Source organism: Pollachius pollachius, assembly GCF_949987615.1.
Source record: "Pollachius pollachius genome assembly, chromosome: 3".
Classification (NCBI taxonomy): Eukaryota; Metazoa; Chordata; class Actinopteri; order Gadiformes; family Gadidae; genus Pollachius; species Pollachius pollachius.
In genome coordinates this window covers 36,565,114-36,589,113 of record NC_136936.1, presented here as the reverse complement: position 1 = coordinate 36,589,113, position 24,000 = coordinate 36,565,114, and the positions used below count along the sequence as shown (strand labels likewise).

At 45.8% G+C, this 24,000-nt stretch overlaps 1 protein-coding gene across 1 annotated transcript in view; it reads right to left on the bottom strand.

Annotated features, from left to right (window-relative positions):
- Positions 1–24,000, bottom strand: part of LOC307073300 (partitioning defective 3 homolog B-like) — a 188,073-nt gene that overhangs the window by 61,481 nt on the left and 102,592 nt on the right. The window contains exons 19-22 of the mRNA XM_079733031.1: positions 16,545–16,763; positions 13,690–13,945; positions 4,475–4,585; positions 3,378–3,797 (exon numbers count right to left, since the gene is read on the bottom strand). Coding sequence (XP_079589157.1) covers positions 3,378–3,797; positions 4,475–4,585; positions 13,690–13,945; positions 16,545–16,763 — 1,006 coding nt within the window. The remainder of the gene's footprint in view (positions 1–3,377; positions 3,798–4,474; positions 4,586–13,689; positions 13,946–16,544; positions 16,764–24,000) is intronic.

Here is a 24,000-nt window from a genome sequence, read left to right as displayed (position 1 = left end):
GTTGTTATGGTAACCTGGAGAGAGAGGGGTGCTCGGGGTTCAGCGTGAGTAGGGGGCGAGTAAGGGCCCACTTGAGAGAAAGCGAAGGCAGCTCTCATCCTGGCTGGGGTGGACACTTCACATTGGGAAGGGGGAGGGAGGGAGAGAGAGAGTCTGTCTGTGTGTGTGTGTGTGTGTGTGTGTGTGTGTGTGTGTGTGTGTGTGTGTGTGTGTGTGTGTGTGTGTGTGTGTGTGTGTGTGTGTGTGTGTACGCATGTGTGAGTGTGTCCTCATATAGGAGTCTCCTCCAGATCTATCCGTCCTCTCCGTCAGCTGCCAATACACCCCAGAATGCACTGTACTCTCACTGTCTCAGTGGGCCAAAGGAGTACCATGGCGATAGATGTGTGTTCCTCTCTATTTATCGAAGTATATATCTAGTGTGGGGCGGCTTGGTGGCTCAGCCGACTGCCAGGCTAACCCCATAGGACATGCAGCGACCCAGGGTAGTTCCAACCTGTGACCCTTCGCCACATGTCGTTCCCTACCCCACCCCCTCTTTCCTGTACCACTCCAGTCCATAAAGGCAGAAAAAAATGGTAAAATATATTAGGAAGAAATTGTATATGCTAACTATTTGTTATATGTGGTCAACTCTGTGACGTCTACTCTACAGTAAGACGTCACATTTACATTGTGAGCTTACTTGTTAGCAACTGGCTTGTTTAGCTTGTTCAATTTTATTTTGGGTGAGACTGTATTGATGGTTTGATTTAAAAAAGAATTTTAAGACAAGAGCTCAATATTGTTAATAACAATAGTTAGTTGATTATTTATATTATGAGATTCTTTTTATTTTACTATATTTACATCTGGAACATATGACAATTTAACTTAATCTAGCACTGATTTGCTTTGTCTAAGAGCTGCCTATGCTAGCAGGTTCCATTCTCCCGTCTACAAAGCAGGCAAAGTACGCTTTCCACGACCAAATCTAATCCCAACAGGCCTGAAGTGACTTCCTACTCTAAACGTTGTCCGGCGATAATTACTTGGTATTTTACCTGAAAAAACATCTCTTTACAGAGTAATGCACGCCATTTCACGCCGTCCTCAATGGGCACTTAAGAGGCTTTCTCTCTGCTTCTCCCCCTGCAGTGAGAAGGAGCTTTTCCTGGAAATGTACGTTCCGAAGTCTGTTAGCGCACAGTACTTTGGAAATTTTCTACAATTTGTGAAGAACAAAATCTCATTCATAGATGATTCTATAGAATCAAGAGAGCACATTCAGAAATCACTCATGGTACACTGCATTCATACAATGAAAGGTTCAGAAAAAGGATGTAATAGACAATAGACATTCATATATATAGTATATATATATGATATATATAATTCTACATCTTGTTAATAGCCTAAATAGCTTGTTATATACTGACAGAACATATCAATCATTCTATAGCGTTAAAATAGCGTATTTATATTTTACTAATATTATACCTGCAGTAAAAAAAAACTATTCATATACCATTCCATACCTGCAAAAATGTCAATCATATCTCTTGAACTGCATATCTCTCTAAACCAGCAAAAAAATAAATCCATTTATCCTTTTATGGGAACATTTTTATATCCAGGCAATTTATATGTCGTATCTCAACACAATATATCATATTTCTAAACCAGCACCAAAGCTCACTCGTAGCAGCAAAGCTCATCTGCAGCTGGCTCCACCCACCAGGAACATAGATCTGACGTTAACAAGCCGTGGCCCGTCCATCTCTTCACGATCGATGCATGGCCCTGCGAGGGGCTCAGGCCCCATAATGCACCGCTGCCATCCTAGTTTCCACCAATTGGAATTCAATGGTTTAGTAAACATCTGCTAAGATCTGCTTTCCTGGTTGCACTCGCGCTGTGAAGATCAAAAATGAAGACCTGGGGGTTGAACCTCCTATCCCAAACAGGGAGATGATGAGTGTGCTTTTATGCTATTAGAGAGTGTGTGTGTGTATGTGTGTGTGTGTGTGTGTGTGTGTGTGTGTGTGTGTGTGTGTGTGTGTGTGTGTGTGTGTGTGTGTGATGGAGGACCAGCTGAGTTACGATGTGCTCTTTAGTGAGCTATGAGGCTAAACATTTACGCTAGGGATCCCAGAGGACCACAGAGGAGAGCGTCTGTATTCATGAGCTGCTGGTTTTACTGCCACTGTTTGGACACAGCATTTCTCTTCGTGAGGGAGCTACGAGGTGTGTGTGTGTGTGTGTGTGTGTGTGTGTGTGTGCATTGTTTGTTTGCCTAGCAATGGATGCGTGTTTGAGGTGCTTGCGGATATTTATGCATCCCTGTGTCTTTGTGTTCATGCCTGGCATGTGTGTTTGTGTGCGTATGTTTGTATGTGTGGGTGCGTTTTCGTATGTGTATGTGTGTGTGTGTGTGCGTGTGTTCTTGTGTGTGTGCATGTGTATTTGTGTGTGTGTGTGCGTGTGTTTTTGTTGGTGTGTTTTTGTGTGTGCACGTGCTTGCGTGCGTGCTTGCGTGTGTGTGTTCTTTCTCTGCCTAAATATGCATGGGTATTTATATGAAATGCTTGCTTGTGAATATTTTTGCGTCACTGTGTGTGTGTGTGTTTGTGTTTGTGCGTGTGTTTGCGTGCTTCATAGTGTCAAGAGTTTGTCGATAAATTCTGTTTTCTCTATTTATTGCACAAAGGCTTTAAGATCCAGACGGATATATCCAGATAATGTGGCAGTCCGTATTTCACTACGGGTGTTTGTGTGTGTGTGTCTCTTTGTTTATGTTTGTGTGTGTATGTGTGTGTGTTGGTTTGCTTTCATTGCTCTGTCGAAATACTGATGGACGTCAAGTCATTCGTAATTTGTTTATCTTGGACACACACTTGCAAACTGGTGCCCTAGTCTTTCTCTCTCATGCATGCACGCACACACTATCATGCACGCACACAATTTGTTTGTTTAGAGATGAAAACCATGTCTGTCCTGATGTCTGGTTGCACAAAGAGGTAAAGAAAGAATATACTGTTATGTTTCCCCATTGAAGAAAGTTATTATAGTTATTATGTGCATTCATTTATACTATGTTTCAGCTGCTAATTATGAAAAAAAAATATGTGAAGAAGGATTGCAACTATGAACTTAATTCTAGAAAAGAAGAAAGAAGTAACAATAAATTAGAGAATGGAAAGCATGCAAGAATGGCAACGAGACACAGAGAGACAATTGAAGAAAGACAAACAGACGACAAACAAAGAAGGAAGAAAGACAAACAGTACAACAGCAGGAAAGAAAGCTTTTCCATGGCCTATACGTCATGAATCAATAGATGAGTAGAGCATCTACTAGCGCCACAGAAGACAGAAGACTTCCAGACGGCTCCTCACCTGTCACCAGCACCGCCGTGAGCAGGAGGGGGGGAGGGTCCAACAGGAGGCGCCATGGAGGCGCCTCCTCTGGGCTTGTTCACCTTGGCGTAGAGCCCGTCCATGGGGTCGCCGTTGGGTCCCATCGTGGGGTCGTTGCCGTGGTTACCGTAACCAGGGTGGGCGAGATGCTGCGGAGGCGAGGGCGCCCGGCCGTGGTCGGGGGGGTGGGAGGAGTACGGCGGGGAGGGGGAGGTGGAGGCCACGTTTCCTCGGTCTCTGAAGGAGTTGATGCGGGCGTAGTTGGGGTCAGCCTCGTCGTCCTCCACCTCCTGGTAGCGGGGGCCCCCGGGGACCCGGCTGCCTTCCGCCGTTGGGCCCCTGGGCCTGGGGTCCCCCTTGGCCCGGGGGTCCTTCAGCTCTGGATGCTTTGCCTCGATCCTGACGAGGAGAAAGACAGACAGTGGACAGATAAACAGACAGACAGACATAGAGAGAGCCAGATAGACGGACAGACCGGCAGATAGACAGACAGACAGAGAGACATAGAGAGAGCGGAGGAGATACAAACAGAGATAGACGGAGAGAAAGACGGACGGACAGACAGACAGGGACACAGACGGACAGACAGAAGGCCAGAGAATGACATACAGACAGACGGAGGGATGGACAGACAGATAGATGGGAACACAATTCATCAAAGGAAGCAAATGTCTGGTAGGTGTTAATATTGTTGCGTGTGTGTCAGTTGGCACACATCAGGTATAGCCTTGAATATGTGTGCGCGTGCGTGTTTGCGTGTGTGTTAGCACATCCATGCACAGACTCCAGAGGGAGGACGGTGAGATCAGGGCGAGAACATGGAGCACACAGAGTCCCGGCGGGGGATGAGAGGGGAGCAAAAACAAACAACAAAACCTGTTCAAGGGAAAGGAACCGTTTTCCTCCTTTCCGTTACCATGATGGCTTCCAGGAGAACAAGGGATCGTACGGAATAACACACGGGGGGGGGAAAGAACAGGCCGTACAACGGGGCCATCCCATCTCAAAAGGTCTTGCGTCCAGGAAACATCCCCAAGGATGATAACATAAGGGTTCAAGGAGGGTCCGCCCGGTACCTCTCTATCTCCTCCTTCATGATGTGCAGCTCCTCCTGGCTCAACATGTCCGACTTCTTCCTCTGCAGTGCAGCCTTGGACACCTTCTTCTCCTCCTTCTTCTTCCCAAACCTGGAACATGTCAACACGCGAAAAACAAACGTAAACAAATTACAAGGAAGTCGCCCACAAAGTGACTGTCGAACCCTGGTTGATACCCAGGGCGTGTCCAGACGTGGTTGGATGGGGTTTGATTTCCAGCTGAAGGACACCGGGTTCCAGCCCCAGTATCAACAGTAACCTGCACATTTGGCCAGTGAGATGCTCCCACCCCGACTCGTTTGTTAAAGACGTCTTAATTCACTCTTAGCCGCTTTGGATTAAAGTGTTAACTAAATGACTAGATAAAACGATTAAGTGATAATATGGTGTTATTCAGGGATATGGGCTTTGTTGATTATATTTACATGATTGACATCGCCTGCAACAGAGGAACACATTCACGCCATTCCCACAACACACACACACACACAACCACACACACACGAGTTAAGCGCACATTAAGAATGTAAAAGGCGTGACAGAGGACCAATCTATAAACTCTGTTATTCAGCGAGACACACAAAACGTCTTTGACTGAGAGGGAAACAAGTGGGTATAGTTGTGTGTGTGAAGACTGAAAAAGGACTTCAACCCTCGCAGACGCACACACACACAAACACACACAAATGCTAATTTATTCACAGCAATAGTCAATATAAATTCCATTGAAATACATACATAGATACAGATGGATAAATAAACTGATTGGATAGATGAATAAATACAAACGAACAGGCACACGCATACACACACACACACACACACACACACACACACACACTAACACACATTTAGCTACTTTAGTAAATTAAAGTGTGGTGAGCATCAGACCAACAAGAGTGGCCACTCTTCAATAGGCCAACCACAACAGTCGATACTAGGTCATTTGTGTGTGTGTGTCTGTGTATTTGTGTGTATGTGAGAGTGTGTGTGTGGTCAACTTTGGGAAGCTTACTCAGCACTGCTGCACACTGCGCAAATCATTACGTAGGAGAAGATCATGAATCAACAAACACCCAACCACACAGCGGCAACTCATTGGCCACCCCCCCATTGACGTTAATTGAATGATGATGTGCAGGGGATATGCAGACCGCTGACATTTGCTAATGAGAGGAGTGGAGAAAGGCAGTATGATACAAACGCACACACAAACACCTAGATTTACAGGTAGCTGGCGTTAAAACTCAGAACATATTAAGCCAACTATACCGACTTTAAAGCGAGAAGTGGTTAGTGTGGCTATTACCTGCTAACCCTCACAGTATTGACACTATAGAGATTTTAGAAATGTCCTGCTATCCCCCACCAAGTACTGAGATTAGATGGGTGTGGCAACTCCATGCTAACCCTCACAGAACTGCAGCTAGAGGGGTATGGTCACTTCCTGTTAACCTCCACCATTCTGATACTAGAGGGATGTGGATACTTCCTGGTATCCCCCATTGATCCCACTGATTTCAGTATGTGAACGATAATAGGTCTACTTAATAGTAAATAACTTGTAACATGTGAACCCTGACCTGCAACCATGTTTTCTACATTTATTCATTAATCAAATAGCGTGTCTGGATCCCCACTAGCGCCGTTTGTGCTAACTAAGCTAGTTGCTAATGCTGCTTGCGTATAATGTGGCTAACACCAGTAATGCACGGGTGGAAGAATTGCCCTGCTGTCTGTTTATCGATTAATAAAGACCAGATTCACTTTGTTACATATGGATATAAATAAACAGTTATGCATTATTTGTGTGCATGTCATATGTAAAAATAAATGTTTGTTAGAGTGTTTATATGTTAATATGAGAAATAAAGAGGATATAGACAGTCTGTGTGTGCATGTGCGTGTGCCTGCGTAAGTGTGTGTGCGTGCGTGCGTGTGTGTTTTTTAAATGGGTTAATAAGGACTCACTGTGGGGGGGGGGGGGGGCAGTGCCCATTTTAAACCATGCAGGAGGGCTCAATGGTACAGCCAGGAGTACAGGGTTGTGTGTGTGTGTGTGTGTGTGTGTGTGTGTGTGTGTGTGTGTGTGTGTGTGTGTGTGTGTGTGTCTTGCTCTAATTAATACTACCATGGGCAAGGGAAGTGTACCCTTCACTCTCTTGGATACCTCCCCTTTCTTTCTCTCACCTCCCCTTCATCTCTCCTCCTCGTTTTATGTCTCTTTCTCTCTGTGAGGTGCTTCTATTCTCTCCATTCTGCTTACCTCTTCTTCCCTTCTTAACCTCTTCCTCCTCCTCTTCCTAATCTGTTCTTTAATGTGACACACCTCCTTTACTTTAGTATAAGTTAACCCGTGCATTTGCATATGTGCATTCTTCCTTTCCCTGTCTCGACATTCCTCCCCTTATCTCCTCATCCCCTCTCTATACAGCCAGCGTTAACTAATTGGGCCACTTATTGAGAAGCCTGGCTACCATTGCAAGTAGAATGGTGTTATTTGTCACTAGACAAACAGACAGACACACCGATTAAGTTGTTACTATGTTTACACAACATGGTTCATGAGAGGGACTAAATCATCCATAATTCCATTTTGATAAATATTATGAAGATATTAGTTGACACCCCTTCGAATAACCTTTAATAATTAGAAAAAAATCCACTAATTAGAGATATCAACAATAAGAGTTGACTTTCTATGAGAATCTATTAACACTACTGGTCCGGCATCCCAGACAAACTGTCTGAAAACAGTGTATTTGACTGACACACTGATATTAGTTTTGTAAAGGGAACAGAACCTCGTTAACATAAAACATTAGTTAGCCCACCAAGTTGACCGCAGGAGCAGTCTGCTCAGGTCAAAGGTCAGCCATGTTTTACAAGGCGAGGGGAACTGGGCTGCAGCACATTAAAACAGATCCATCAGGTGGAACCCCATAAATATTCATCATGTAACGCCACCATCTCATTAGCATGTGCAGACGAGCTAATTAGAAGCGGGAAAAACATGATAATGTACACAGGTTGTTGAAGGATTCCATCTGGAGCAGAAATACACAGCAGAGGGAGAACTAACAAGGGAAACATGCACACGCGCACACACACACAACCACACACAGAGTACTTTGTCATATATGGGCACATAGACTCACACAATCAGATGTGCTGTACACTCAATATCATGCGCACAAACGGAGACACACAGAGAAAGTAGGAGTTGTTATGTCATCTGTGAGTTTATTGAGTCTCACTTTTTGTATATTACCATATATTTCCCCCCTTTAGACACGCCCCTTGCCTGTCCTAAGACACTCCCCCTTCTTTGTGATTCGTAGATGGAGCCCAAAAGGATAAATGATTGACGTGTATGACTCACACTTCCAGACAGACACACACACAAGCATTAACACACAAATAAAAAACAACACATAAAACCACATTGGGACAGACACACATTTACCACACAGACACACACTTACATAAATACAGAGCCTCTTAAAGCAAGACGTGGGACCATGTGGACACAACGTGCATGAGCAGGCACAAAGTGCACTTGGGAACACACGTGCACAGATGATTGGCAGCCATGGCATCTGTCAGTGACACCCCAATGACTTTCTGTCAGAGTGGCTGATGAGTCCCCACACACACACACACACACACACACACACACGCACACACACACAAGCGCACACACACAAAAGCACACGCAAACAAATGCAGACACGCACACACACAGTCTGGTCAAGCTTCTGACAACTGAAAGTCTTTAACAGTCACTTTATATAAAAATCTATTATTATTATCTACAAATCTTAATAATACTCCACTACTGCCAATCTGTCTGCCTGTCCCACAGTCTGTCTCACTCAAATCTCAAATATGTGGTTTCTTCCCTCAGCTTCAGATCATTATACAACTCAAATACTCTAGTCTGCTCATTAGACACAACTTCCAGACTTCACTTAAGGCTCTGGAAACTTGTGAAGAACATTTAGGAAAGGATAAAATGTGGAAAATGTTTCATAGATGAATCAGATAATGATGACTAGCAGCCGTAGTCAAGAGATGATCATCGACAGGCCAGCTGTTAGCCAGATTCACCTGATTCATATTCCTTCACTCAAGTACTGGACTCTGCTCTACTCAAACAGCTGTTTGACACGACAACCGTAATAGCTTATTGACATAGTGAATTAACTCGTGATGCAATTTTAATGAATAAACACATAAATACTGTTAATAATTAAAAAGATCAATAGCACAATACTATAAGGGAGGAAGTAGTTTAAACACCAGCAACTGTTTCAGGCTGCTTGGGTTATCGGGTTGAAAACACACACACACACAGACACACACAGACAGGTCTTTTTTTGGAGTTTCAAATAGCCTAGCTGGAGCAGCCAATAGCAGGCCCTCCTGCAGATGACAGTCATTGAGAGGGTGATTGCAGCGACAGAGTAAGTCCATTTTCTACCATGGAACCTTTCATCTAGACAACACACACATGCACCCCCACACACACACAGACAAACCATATAGATACAAACACACACACACACACACACACACACACACACACACACACACATAATAACACGCCTACACACAAAAACACACACACATCAGCAACAAAATAGAAAGAAATGGACAAAAATGTTAAAAAACAAAAAAATTACCTGGGCTAATAGGCCCAGCCGTGGAGCTTAAACATAATAGACTCCAGAATGGAGCTAGTCATCGCTAATGGGCCCCACCGCGGAGCGGGCGAAGGGTCCCCACGATGGAGCAATTCAGTCCAGCAGAGAGACGCGGCATTTCCGCTGAACTGGTGGAGACAGTGCGAGAGAGAGCAAGAGAGAGCAACAGAAAGAGTTAAAGAAACAGGGGAGAGCAAAGAGCAAAGAGAAAGAGACTAAATAGAGGAATAAGAGAGGGAGGGAGTGGGAGATTTGGAGGAAAGGGTAGAGGAGGAGGATGAGTTTGTGATTATGGTTGTGAGCTTGAAGCAGATACAGACTTGAGGAGGAGAATAGGAGAGAGGAAGTATAGAGAATAGAAAAAGGTTGGAGCAAATCTTTCAGGCACGTTTATGAGGCACTCCCATCTCAGGTGATCACTTCAAATGTTAGAACATATGTGGAATTACAAGCTAACTTTAGAAACGGTATGAATAAGATGCAGATTCAAGGAGATGAGTAAAGGAAACCATACAAATATGATATAATACATCATACACCAATTTACACCCAAAACCACAGTCACACACACACAAACACACACACACACACACACAAAAAAAAAACACACACAGGCACACAAACAAACACACACAAAAGAGTGTGACATAGCCAGACGGAGGCACTGACAGTAGTGGCTTCAACAAGGCGACTGAATATCCATATATTAGCATAGATTCACACGCACACAGACAGTCCCACACTCTTTTGACTCACAAGTCAAAGTTGGTCCCTCTGATACCAGCAGCTCTAGTTTCCAATGTAACCTATATGAAGGATGAACCTTCTTCTGCAATACAAAGCTCTCAAACCATAGCTTCAGGAACATATAAATGCACATAGAGAAACAGACACAGACAAAGGCAAAGACACACACTCAGATGAAAAGACACACACATAATAAAAAAGACACACACAAAGACACACAAACCCACATGAACAAACGGGCAGACACACATCCCTAAACACTGAAAAACCTATGCGCGCACACACACACACACACACACACACACACACACACACACACACACAGGCCCACCCAGAGGGTGGTGATCACAGCCCATAATAAGAAGGTCTGTTAGGAGCTGAGAGTCCAGCACTGAGACACATGGACGTGTGTCAAGGAAATTAATTAGCTGAGTTTGTGTGTGTGCATGTGTGTGCACATTGTGTGTGCTTCTGTGCATGCATGTGCATGTGTGTGTGTGTTTGTGCATGTCAGACTGTGTGTGTGTCGTTTGATTTGTGTGTGTGCTACTGGTCTGTGTCGGTGACTCTGAAAGTTAGAAGGATAAAAAGGAAATGGCATAAAGTCTGCAGGGACCACACTCACACACACACACACACACACAGACACACATACACACACAAATACATCTACACACAGACAGGTTTTTTCACACGGCATCTGGTGGTGGTCGTCAGCCAATAGGCTGCGAGTATCTGACACACGTCTGTGTGACCAATCCTGTTTACCAGCCCCTGAATATGCATCATGTCAGGAGGGGGGGCACGTGTCAAGCAACACAACGCACGCACACACACACAGCAAGATATACGCAACAAGCACACACACACACAAAAATGCTCAGACACACACACACACACGCAAACACACATGGAGTAGGATGATTGACAGGTTGATTGGCAGATGGCAGTGTTCCAGATAATAGGGCAGATCATCTCTGTCATCTGTCCACACAGCGACCGTGTGTCTGTTGAAAGTCCCAGGCCATGTCTGACCCTCGCTACACACATTAAATACTCACTTCCAGTGAAAACGTTTAGGATCATTACCACACATGTAACCCTAATCTAATCTCCTAAATACATGCTAATTACATACACACACATTGACATGCACCGTATCTGTGTTTCCATTTACATGTGTATGTGTGTGTTTAGTATAACATGCGTAGCATATATAGCGTATATAGTATAAATATAAAAAAAGGTTCAGCAAAATTGTTTAATTGTTCAAAGAGTAAATAACTTGTAAGAGTATGTGTGTGTGTGTGTGTGTGTGTGTGTGTGCATGCAGCGTATGCATGCATGTGTGTGTTCATGCATGTGTGTGTGTGGTGTACAGTGGTTTCAAACCTGCGTTCCTCCAAAAATCAGGAGGAAAATGAAGGAAACTTAAATGGATTCAGAAACCGCTCTTATTCACGGCCTACATGGTCTCCCAAACCATTAGGCCAATCAAATCCACCGCTGGAAGCTGAATGTGACCAATCATGTCCACAAGCCCCGGCCCTGATTGAAAAGCACCAATTTGCCTTTCATGGTGTGCACGGCCGTTTGCACCAATCACGCCGCGGACAGGGACGGCGGGCCGGACGCGCCGCGGGACAGAGCAGCCCGGTGATTAATGATAGAGAGATGAAGGACGGAAGCAAGGAAGGAAGGAGGGAGGGAGGGAGGGAGGGAGGGATCCTCATGGAGGCACTTGAAGAAGAGGATGTGGGAGTGTCAGTAGATCAGAGAGGAGATAGATAGACGGATTGATGGAGATGAGGGATGAGGGGTGGAAGTGCTGAGGTGCTGGTGGCGGGGGGCGGGGGGCTGTGAGGGAGCCTTCAACGTATCGGTCCAGCCGATCAACCCAGTGAGAGGCAGCAGGGATCAGGCGAGAAGGTGGGGAGACGTGAGACAGGATGGACACGGGGGGGGGGGGGCAGTGCAGTGCTGTCGGGTGGGTGTGGATGGTGATGCGGTGGATCCTAGGGAAGAAGGATTGGTGTGGTGGAGGAGGACGAGGTGATGTAGGTGGTGATGAAAGTGGCGGTCGAGGAGGTGAAGGGGGAGGTGATAATGGAGGAGGTGATAGGGGCGGAATGGAGGAGTTGATGGAGGATTTTGGGGGGGGGGGGGGGGGTGCATTGACAACGCCGCATTAATAATGCAGCACCACTCTTTACATGAAAACACACACGCACGCGCGCACGCACACAAACACACACGCACACGCATTCACTCCCACACACACCCTACAACAGACGGGGTATAAACTGAGTCTGGCAAATTATAAGGCATTACCAGTGAAAAGAAGTGAGCCAAACACACCTCTATCTGGCCATCGGTCCATTAATCCATGTACATTTCGTCCCGACGCGCGCTTAGTCAATTTAGCGCCATTACAGACAGGCCTGAGTTCTATTCACACGGCCGAGCAGCACCAAAGGCTGTGTTTCTTCACCATAAAAGGAACACTGTTCAGCGTTAGATAACACAATGTTTGATGTCTGAACATAGCTGTGCATTAGCAAGAAAGAGAGGGACATGGGGGAGAGTGAAAGTGAGAGAAATAGGGAATGAGAGAGGGCAAAATAAAGGGTAAGGTGAAGTGAGCGAGGGAACAGGAAAGAGCAAGAGAGAGAAAGAAGGCTTTCAAGGAAAAATGGGCCCATTGACCCACTTCTATTAAAGCAAATTAGTGTGCATTAGTCTAATTACCCAACTGTTCCCTTTAAATAACATGTAATTCTAAGGTATAATTGGGGAAAATGGCCACCTGAAATCTGGAAGTGTTTTTGTGCGTTGTGGTTCACATAGACTTCTATTGTATGTGTTCCCTGAAACTGGGCCTGCATTTCTTAATGGATCAGACTGCATTCAAGCGGATCGCCAGAGATCTCTATCCATGTAATCGTCAAAAAGTCCCATTAAGGGGAGCACTTGGTTGAATATGTATACTGTAGAACTACATATAGAAGACTGGACGTTCAAAGGGTTATGGCCATTGATACTGTGTGTGTTTGTGTGTGTCTGCCTGCGTGCGTGCGTGGGAATTCCTGAATGTGTTTGTGTTTTCCCTTCTCATGGGACGATATGTGATATGCGTTCTTGAGATGGATAAATAGTTGAAAGTGTTGCTCAGACCTTCTGGTGACTGTTCCCACTCGGCGCACTGATGCCTCCGTGCACGTAGCAGCATTCATTGTTAACAGGGCAGGGCGCTCTGTGTGAGAACACAGTGCGTGGCTGTACAGCCACCTCCGGTGGGTGTTTGTGTACCGCTCGTAGCACCGAGTGTTAGCAGGCAGGCTAACGGCTGCTCGTCGGCATGTATCACATTTCAGAGAGTGAGAATGTGTGTGTGTGTGGGTGTGTGTGTGTGTGTGTGTGTGTGTGGTTTGTGCATAATTCATCAATTGATGAATAATGTAGCGAGAGTTAGGTATTAATGAATGTGAGAGTGGGGAACATAAATAAACGCAATGCATAAATGCATTTCATGTTTAAGGTTTATGATGGATTGACGGATAGAGGGGCAGACTGATTGACAGATGGATGGAAACAGAGCAGGACAAATAGACAGACAGAGGGACAAATCGACAGACAGACAGACAGACAGACAGACAGACAGACAGACAGACAGACATGGACACAGAGAGACAGACAGACAGACAGACAGACAGACAGACAGACAGACAGACAGTTCATTACCTCAGCAGGCCAAAGCCTTTCTTCTTGCTCTTCTTCTCTGTCTCCTCCGTCTCCTCTCCTTTCTTCTTCTCCTTCTCCTTCCCTTTGGCCTGGCTCTTCTCCTTCTTCTTCCCTTTGTTCTTCTTGTTCTTCTCCTTCTTGGACGGAGCCGTCTCCTCCGTCTGTTCCTCCGTCCGTTCCCCTGTCTGTTCCCCCGCTCCCTGGTGGGACGAGCTGCTGCCCGGGGTGTCCCGCCCGGAGCTCTGGTCAGACCCCTCTTCTAGGGCCACACACACACACACACACACACACACACACACACACACACACACACACACACACACACACACACACACACACACACACACAATGCTTTACTATTAAGTGTACTTTTATCCAAATCGACCTACAGTGATTACAGAGTACATTTTGTGTAACTTAGTAGCCAGTGGTCAGTAGGGGTTACGGGCCTCTTGTCTTTTTGAGGCCAACAGGTGAACCGGCTCCTAGCCCAGCCAAAAGGGGACTCGGTTTGATTCCCAACTTTGGCTATCAGACCGAGTTCAACACACTAAACACTTTCCTGCTCCCGACATGACCCACACACCGACAAACACGCACAGAAATACACGCAAACAGCCGCCTGCGTACACAAACACCCACACACACTATATAACTGACATTCTACATGGTCGGGTAACGGAGTAAGTAGTTTAGGTATGAATAACCTGCAAACAGAACCAGGGCTATATCCAGAGAACAGCACAGAAGAGTGGCTTGTATAAGGCCTATTAGTCAACAGACTGCTCCTCCTAAGTAGCTGGGAGGACTAATGGCTTGCTTTGGTCTGCACTGGCAGGCTGCATCTCGTTGCTAGGTTACCTTTTAGAAACATGAGTCTTTGGCTAAAAGTTAGTGTTTTACCTACTGCCATTTAGGATGGGGGTAGAGAATGAGGGAACAGAGAGATAGTACAGGAAGGGAGGGAAGGGAGGAAGGAGGGAAGGAGCGGCGAAAAATAATTATAGAAACGCAGGCAGAAGGGAAGAAAGTCAAACAAAGAGATTTTTGAAAGGGCAGTACAACAGCAAATATGTTATAAAAAACATGCATTGAAAAACAAGAAGCAGATCGAAGAATATGAGGAGATTGTGAAATATTGAGAAAGATAACAAGTGTTGTTTAGTGGGAACCAGATGACAGGAGACATCAGAGGCCTGGACGATCCTCCTGACAGCTCCAGCATTCAAAGGAAATTACCAGGCAGAACCGCAGCCCCACAATGCAACAGCTGTCGAGAAACTGTGTGTCTGTTTGCGTGTGTTAGTGTGTGTGTGTGTGTGTGTGTGTGTGTGTGTGTGTGTGTGTGTGTGTATGTGCTTGACACTGTGTGTCCGTTTGCACATGTATGTGTGTGCCAGTTTGAGCGTGTGTTTCGTCCCCCTTTAGTTATTCTAATATAATGCAGAACAACAAAAGGTTTGAATTTGACATATACTTCATATACAGCAGTTTAACATGACAATAGCATCTTGTTAATAAACAGGAATATTCATGAGCTACCTCAGCAGAAGAGGACTGTTAATATGAAATAAACCTGAATATTGGAAATTCATCACATTTAATTGTTTTGATTGTTCAATTTGGTATTATAATGACTTTGGATTAGTTCGAAAATAAATGATTCCATTCTCCCGCACGCTTAGAATGTAATGACAGTGTATCTGCACATGTGGTCGTGTGTGTGTGTCAGTGTGTGAATGTGCTTGTGTTTCCTTTGGTGAACCTGTCCTCTACCAGATTACAACAGCTTTCAAAGTGTTAAATAGTTAGACAGATGTTAACAGATATGATAACTCTGTTTCGGTGTGTGTGCGTGTCTGTTTCTGCGTTTGTGTTTTTGCCTGTGTGTGTGTGTGATTGCGTGTGTGTGTGCGTGTACATGCTTATGTGTGTATCCATGTGGCTTTGTGTCTGTTTGTGTGTGTGTGAATGCTTGTGTGTGTGTCCATGTGTGTTTGTGACTGTCTGTGTGAGTGTGTGTGTGTGTGTGTGTGTGTGTGTGTGTGTGTGTGTGTGTGTGTGTGTGTGTGTGTGTGTGTGTGTGTGTGTGTGTGTGTGTGCACGTGTGTGTGGGTGTGTTGTGTTGATGTGTGTTATTAGGTGTATCCTGTGTGATCTGAGACAGCAGCCTCATTACTCCAGTGGTGACAGACACTGGACAGCTGCTATTAACATAGCGGGGGAATTAAAACCACTGCTTTCTCTTTACTTCCTACTCTCACATTTAAATAATACACTATTAATAAAAAATAACACTCATGAAGTGTTGGATTCTTAAGGATCCGTACAGCTCAGTTTTTTTCATTAAAATTAGGGTAATTACATCGACTGCCCTTAGTGGTCAGCTCAGCTGTCATCTGTCAACACATCTTAACCAGGGAAAGCCAGAAAACAAACACCTAGCAGCCAGGCTAAGCTACACTAAGCTAGGGCGTAATGCCTTCAAATGAACCCTAAGGGACGGCAGCTGGGGCTAAACAGGTTGAGTTACCCGGACGCTATTAGCGCCGCCTTGACCACAGACAGGAACTGCTGCTCTGTCTGAGCAATTTAGCAGATATTTTAAATACAAAGTGACTGACAGTAACTGCAGATACAGGTCATCAAAGAAAAGGTAGGGGTTGGGAAGTCTTGCTTGAGAATGCCTACAGGGTAAGGCTGTGGACATTGCGGTTTGACCCCAGAACCTTTGAGCTTGGAGTCGAACACCCCATCCGCTACAATTTTGTCTGATTGTCAAAATACAGCCCCGTCGCCCTGAAAAAACAAAGATTAGAACCAGAAACACATCTCTCTTCTTCATCTCTTCTTACCCTCCTCCTCCTCCTCCGCCGGCCCGTCGTACGACTTGTCGATGGCCGCCCGGAAGCTCTCATTGCAGCCCCGCCCCCTGACCATATTAGGGCGTGGGCGATGGAAGGGGAGGAGCTCGCTCTTCTTGTTGACCTCCGACATGGCGGTCTGGAGACTCTCCAGGGAGCTGGACTTCTTCAGACCCAGGGTGGGACCCAGCTCTACCTGAGGGGAGGGGCCTGGGCGAAAGAGGTATAGAGAGGTATAGAGAGAGAGGTATAGAGAGAGAGGAATAGGGAGAGGTATAGAGCGATATAGAGAGAGAGGTATAGAGAGAGAGGTATAGAGAGGTATGGAGAGAGAGGTATAGAGAAGTATAGAGAGAGGGGTATAGAGAGAAAGAGAGAGAGAACATATGGGGGGAGAGGGAAGAGGGATTGATTAATTGATCATCTTGTCCTTTCATGTCTAAATTACCTCTTTGCTTTGCTCTGATATGATGCACTTACATGATCAATTAATCAATCGTGTGCATATGTGTCAGTGATCCTAAAGCCTCCTTTCACTCGCATCCCAAAGCCTTGACCATGCACTTTTTGCCAAGCACGAAAAACTTTCTACAGGAAACTAAAGAACAGCGATCAATAAGTGTATCGACGTCCAGATCGGGTGGCTAGTTGGTTGGCTTTAGCCAGCTTTGATCAGCTCTGATCAGTCGGGATCAGCACGGATCAGGCCCAGAGCCCCAAGCTGTCCCATGCTGAAGTCCAAGGGGTCTTGGTGTGGACATGTTCCAAGCAGGAGGTGGTGTTGGTTCTTTGTGGTAGTGGTGGAGCTGGTGGTGGTGGTGGAGGGAGATGAGAGAGAGATCAGTCTGAACCAAACTGCTGCTACTGAGGTCCTGATGGATGAGAGACCTCTGGGTCTATCCATCACCAAGTATATGGAGGAAGGGGAGAGGCTGGAGGAAGATGGGGGATAAGCAGCCGGGAGGAGGGGGGAGGAGGGGGGAGAAAGGGGGCGAGGAAGGGGAGACGGGAGCAAGGAAGGGAAAGAGAGACAAGGAGGATGAGGGGCAAGAGCGGAGAGACATGTGGAGGAAAAGGAGAGAGAGGAGGAGGAGGATCAGGAGAAGGAGGAAGTGGGGTAGGAACAAAAGGAGGAAGAGGAGAAGGAGAGACAGGAGGAGGAGGAGAGGGAGAGAATCAGAGGAGGAGGGAGGATATTGGAGAGGAAACGGAGCGAGGGGGGGAGTTGAGACCTGAGGAGGAGGAGGATGAGGAGGGAGGGCTGTCAGTAGAGTATGCTAGAGGGGATGATGGAGAGAGGGCTGGATGAAGGAAGTCACGTCAGAAAAGGACAGATTGGAGGAGGGCTGGTGCAGAAGGATGAAGACATCCTGGGAGCCCTGTGTGGTGGGATTGGGGGGGGGGGGTCCTGGGTAGGAGCTAAACGGCCGCAGAGAAGGCTGTTTTAATACCTGCTACCTTCCTCCCATCTGTCAGTGTCACGGCTGTGCTGTTTAGGAACAAAACACACGCAGAGGGAATCTCACCCGGAACATTACTCACACACAGGGAGACGGGCTGGGGAGCACGCAGGGGGATAGAGAGAGAGACGGGAAGGAAGAAAGAAAGACAGAAGGAAAGAAAAAATAGATAGAGAAAAAATAAAGGAGTTTAAAGAAGGGAAGAAAGAAAAATACGAAATGTGAAAGAAAGAAAAAAGAAAGAGATATTCTCGAAGTAAAGTATCTTAAGAACATCTATAGGGAAAGAGCAGGAAGAAAAAATAAAACACACTAAAACGGAGCATGGGGATGCATTCAGAATCACACACAAAGACACACTAAGGCACACACACTTATACGCACACACATATTTGGGATTCCGCGTTGGCGGTGGGTTGTCGATGTGATGCGTCTGTGATTCATGATAGGTGCTCCTGCATCACTTTACCTAATGATTCCCTATACACACCAGCGCTCTGGGTGTGTGTGTTTGTGTGTGTGTGTGTGTGTGTGTGTCTGTGTGTGTAAGAGAGACTTTGGCTCCGTCTCCGAGCAGCAAATGAAATCTGAGGACTGATGTGACTTCCACATCCATTTAAAGAGCCATTAAACAAACACACTGACGCTAATACACACACACACACACACACACACACACACACACACACACACACACACACACACACACACACACACACACACACACACACACACGGATAGCAGTGGACACAGAATTTATGTACATGCATAATGTGAACGGGTCACTGATGCTGAGGAGATGGAGACAGCCAGTGACAAGTCAGCCCCCCAGCTCAGAAGATGAGGACGCCCCCACCCCTCCCCCTGCCACTCCCAACTTTAAACCGTTCACCTTCTCAGTTACGCTTTTTTTAACCTGTCATTTATAATGTTTACATTTCTTTCTTTTCTTTTTTTTTTTACATTTTCTACAACACCTATTGTGTGGATAGATATATTTTCAGTATGTTTTCACTATAGTCTTATCTTCATATTTGATATTCTTACTCGTATTTGAATTTCTATGACGGTCCTTTTGTTTCTGCTGAATTTCCCGTCTGGGATTAAAGAAGTACAGCGTGTTTTATCTTGGCTGGTGCGGTTGTTTATTAACCTCAGAATCTTTAGGAACAAAGACGTCCTGTACGCAGTGTGAGGATCAGGAAGGAGTTCATCTGAGTCTGATCCGCTAGCCCAAGATCTGCATGAAGATAATAATCCAGACATAATCAGCTCAGGAGCTGTGATAATCTCACTGGTTAATCCACTGACAGTTCCTATGATGAGACGCAATGACACACCATGCACAGAGAAGGGGAATCCGTGAGCTCGGAGACTATACCGTTATGGGTAGTGTGACCGATCAGCGGGTAGAGGAACACACTGCTGTGTTTAAAGGTGTTTAACCTACACAGTTAACCCACAGTTTAACCCACAGCAACTAGTTGGGGTAACTTTGACTTTTTCATTCTTCCAGCTGAGGTTTGAGTGACATAAACCAAACTGCCAGTGGACAGTTGGAGAGCCTTACACATGACTTCCCAAAATCTATGTTTACGTCCAAAAGACCTCAAGATGAACCTTCTTCTATTAGAAGAAAAACAGCAGCTCGACCACAATAACAATTTGGAAATCTGCTCACAGCGTATGCCAAACCGGTCTTCCGAGGGACTTTTATCTTGCAGTCATTACCGTCCACCCACACATACACACACACAGACACACACACACACACACACACACACACACACACACACACAAGCACGCACACACGTGTTGCTAGTAGAACACAACATCAATCAACCATAACCTGTAAACCGCTGTGAACAAATAAACTGCTATAATTTCAAATCGCTCACCAAGTGATTTTAATGATATCCAACGTCCATAAATAAACAAAACACCAGCTCTGACAATGAGATTCAGCCTCCCACTCGGGGCTAGAAGTCAGAGAAACCCACCCACAGCAGGTTCAAACCCCACGCATTGAGATCCACCAACAAGCAGAACCTTACGCAACTAAACAACCTCACTGATCGACAGATGTTAATCCTCCTTAAAAAAGGAACTGAGGGAGAAAAACTAGAAAATGTAAGTTGAATAAAAGATGACAGAGGAGTTGGGATGGGCAGACGGCGAGACATGGCCCTACCAAGGGACTCTTGAGCCATGCCAGCGGTGGAGGGGCGGATAAAATGAATGACGTTTGGCTGCTGAATGCAGCTTCCAGCCGGGGAAAACAGCTCACAGAGACGGTCCACAGGCCCACAAGGGACAAGTAAAACGATCTGCTGAAATAAACATCAGACTCCCAAGCTTAAGGAAGACACACCACGTAATAAACGCTCCACTAAACGAGTGAAACGTTTGGCACTGCATCAGTACGGAATACCAAATTACAAGAAACGGGAGGGAAAATCTCCAACACCTCTGGTCCAATGTAAGGTCAGGCGGCGGTGGGTCTGAATTTACCCAGAAGACACCAGGGCTTGAGCAGTATCTGAACCCCGCCGGAGCGAGCCGTGGGCAAAGGGAGGACTGGGGGAACTCGGAGCTTATGTTGTTCGGGACGCTTTGATGAAATGTTCTTTGGCGCTTCTGGAGATTGATGCTGAAGCGCCGCCGGCCGGCGCGCGTGTTTACAGCGCCCCACAACATCAACAGCGCCGGGGCGCGTCGGAGACACCCAGTATTCTACCACTGTAATCGCTCCGTCCAAACACGTAATCCCCACCCGGTTTTTATATGCTCCCTCTTAACGTCTGGCGCTGCCCCACCAGCCAATAGCGCGCCACGCATCGCCGGCAGCAGATTAACACATTCTTTGTGAAAGAAGGCGTTTGATGTTTCCTCCGTTTCGACCTAATAAGTAAGGGGGGGGAGGGCACATGCACGGGGGGTTCATTCGCCATAGTCATGGTTTTTAAAGGGAAGAAGACAAACTGAAATCTCTCTGGCACTTTCCCATTTGGGGGAAGACATGTATGTAGCAGGGGCCCCGCGAACACGGGGTCGGATGCTCCACGCTAATGCACCCTGTCTGCTGGAGTGAGATGAAACAAACGCTAAATAATGTTGATGGGGACGGTTATCAGAGACTAGCGCGTACAAACACGCACGCACACAGGGTTTTATACACGCACACACAGACACAGACACAAGCGGGCAAGCACGCATGGATAAGCACACGAATAAGTACACACACATGCATGCACTAACGCACACACACACACACACACAAAAAACAGCCATACAAAGGAGCAAATGCACGCAGTATTTTGCTGCGAGTAGCAGGATCTGTGTCATAAATGTAATTACTGCTGTCCCACCATAACATGATGGAATTAAGCTGCTTTTAGAGAGAGAGAGAGGAATTGAGAGAGGGTGTTAGAGAGAGATATAGAGAGAGAAACAAAGAGAGAGAGACAGAGACAGACACTGACAGAGAGAGACAGAGCGAGCGAGAAAGACTGAGGGACAACGAGACAAATAGAGAGACAAATAGAAGAAATAGACGGAGAGGGATGGAGCGCAAAAGCGAGATTAACAAAAAAGAGAAGCAGAAACAGAAGGTGTGGCGGGAGCATACAAGGGAAGGGGAAAAGAGATAGAGATAAAGAGACTGTGAGCGATGGAATATAGTGCAGTAAAGAAAATGCAATGAAAAGGAACAGAGTGAAATAGAGAGAGAGACAAATGGAGAGTTCGAGAAACAGAAAAACAACCACTAGCACCACTAGCAGCAGCCAGGCAGTGGTCTGTCCCTTGCGTTCTGGGCTAAACCAGTCCCCTCTGGCTGCAATCTTTCACACAGCTTCCACGCCCTAGAACCAGTGGCCTTAAAAAGCTTTCAATGTCGCTGATAATTACATAATTAAAAAGATATATTATATATATATATATATGAATAAAAAGAGAGTACTTTTCCGGGAACTGTTCTTGGTAATGCACATAAATATCCGGCCACGGTCAAAGCGCAAATAAAACCAGCCTTCTATGAATAGCCTGGTTATTAATTATTTTCATTTTTACGTTTTCATAGAAATTTCCTGGCTGACTTGAGCATATCCCATGCGTATTGTTGAAAAGAATTGAATGTAATGGAAATATATATTGAGTGTGTATGAAGTTATATGTGCATGTGTTAGCATGAATGGGTAGCATGCCAAATAGCCAAATAGCGTGCTTCTGGCCAGTGTATTATGTCTAGTAATCTTTTTCTTTCCTTACAGTCTAAGAGGCATCGTTATAAGTGCTTATTAAACTTTCATGAATTTAGATCTTAATTGTTATTTCTTTTTGATTGAACCTCGGCTCCCTAATGCATATTCTATAATCACATCCAATCATAGCCCTATCCTATTCCATACTCATAGAGACAGTGACAGGCGTGCAGAGGGCAGGGTTTTATAATACACATCGATCATCACTCATCGATTTGTCCAGACACTAATGTATGGCCGCTGTGGGAGCTAGAGATGGGAAAGGTCATTACACTGAGTATCACAAACACACACACACACACACACACACACACACACACACACACACAGACACAGACATTAGATACCCATGTATCATACAGTTGAAAAGAAAACAAATGACCCATCATTTTAAACCCTTCTGTCTAACCCCTTCTTGACTTTGCTTCATGTTTACCTCCCTTTCTCTCTCTCTCGGTCACTCTCTCCACCTCTCTCTCTCTCTTCCTCTCTCTCCACCTCCATCTCTAGGTCTCTCTCAGACCCGCGGTGGGCCTTTGAGGCCAGTGTGCCCTGACTGATGAATGGGGACCGTAATCAGACATGACAGCACCCTGTGTATAAAAACCATCTTCGGATTGCTGCTGCTTACCTCCAGGTGCTCAGTGGTAGGGGTCAGGGGTCACGTTGAAGAAGGGGGGGGGGGGGGGGTTGAAGGGGGTCATATAAGAGATTAAACAAACTTCCTCCTATGAATTATGCACTTGAAACAAGTGCACACTATACACATCACATATACACATGTGTACACACACACACAAACACACACACACAATACCAATCAACTACCTACATGAAGTATAAAAATCAAAACACATCCAAATGCATGTGAGAGGTCAAAGGTGGATGGGCGTGTGTACAAATGGCATGCATATGTTAACGCAGACACACACAGCATAAAATGCTCTATGATGGCGCTGTTACGGAGCTGCAGAACAGCACTTTGGATCACTCTGGATGAACACAAAAGCAATTGAGGTTGCAAATACATTGGGAAAGTGAAAGAAGGACAGAAAGAAAGAAGGCAGGCAGGGGGATGCAGAGTAAGAGCATGGGTCTCCCTAAAGATTTAGTCTTGGCTTTGTCTTATCACTGTTTGACTGTTGTCAAAGTCACACACACACACACACACACACACACACTTGAGGGAGGAATACACACACCGCACCCAGCTCCCAAGACCCACAAGTACACACACACGCACGCACACACACCAACACACCTGTTGTTCATTCTAAGCCTCTCTGTCTGTCAGCCCTTAAGCCTGAGTGATGTTGGCAACAGGAAAGAGGGCGAGAGACACCGACAAACACAGACAGAGAGAGAGAAACCAGGCGAGAAAGCCAAAGAACATAACAGCAAGAGACAACTTGAGCAGGACAGAAAGATAGACAGGCAGACATACAAACACGGAGAGGGACACAAAGAAACAGACAGAGAGAGAGAGAGAGAGCCAGGGAGAGGGAGAGAATCAGAGAGACAGTCACGGAGAGACAGGGTGTCAGGGCAGTGGATATTAAAGAGAGAGAGTGGAGAGAACGATGGCAGAGGAAGAGACGCAAGGAAAAGAGTTACCATTGAATGGAAACCAAACGTCCCACCCAAAAGAGGAGAGATAATAAATTCATATTTAGTGTGTCCATTCCGCAGCGTTGGGAGAGGCGTGGCTGCAGAGTGTGTGAGCGG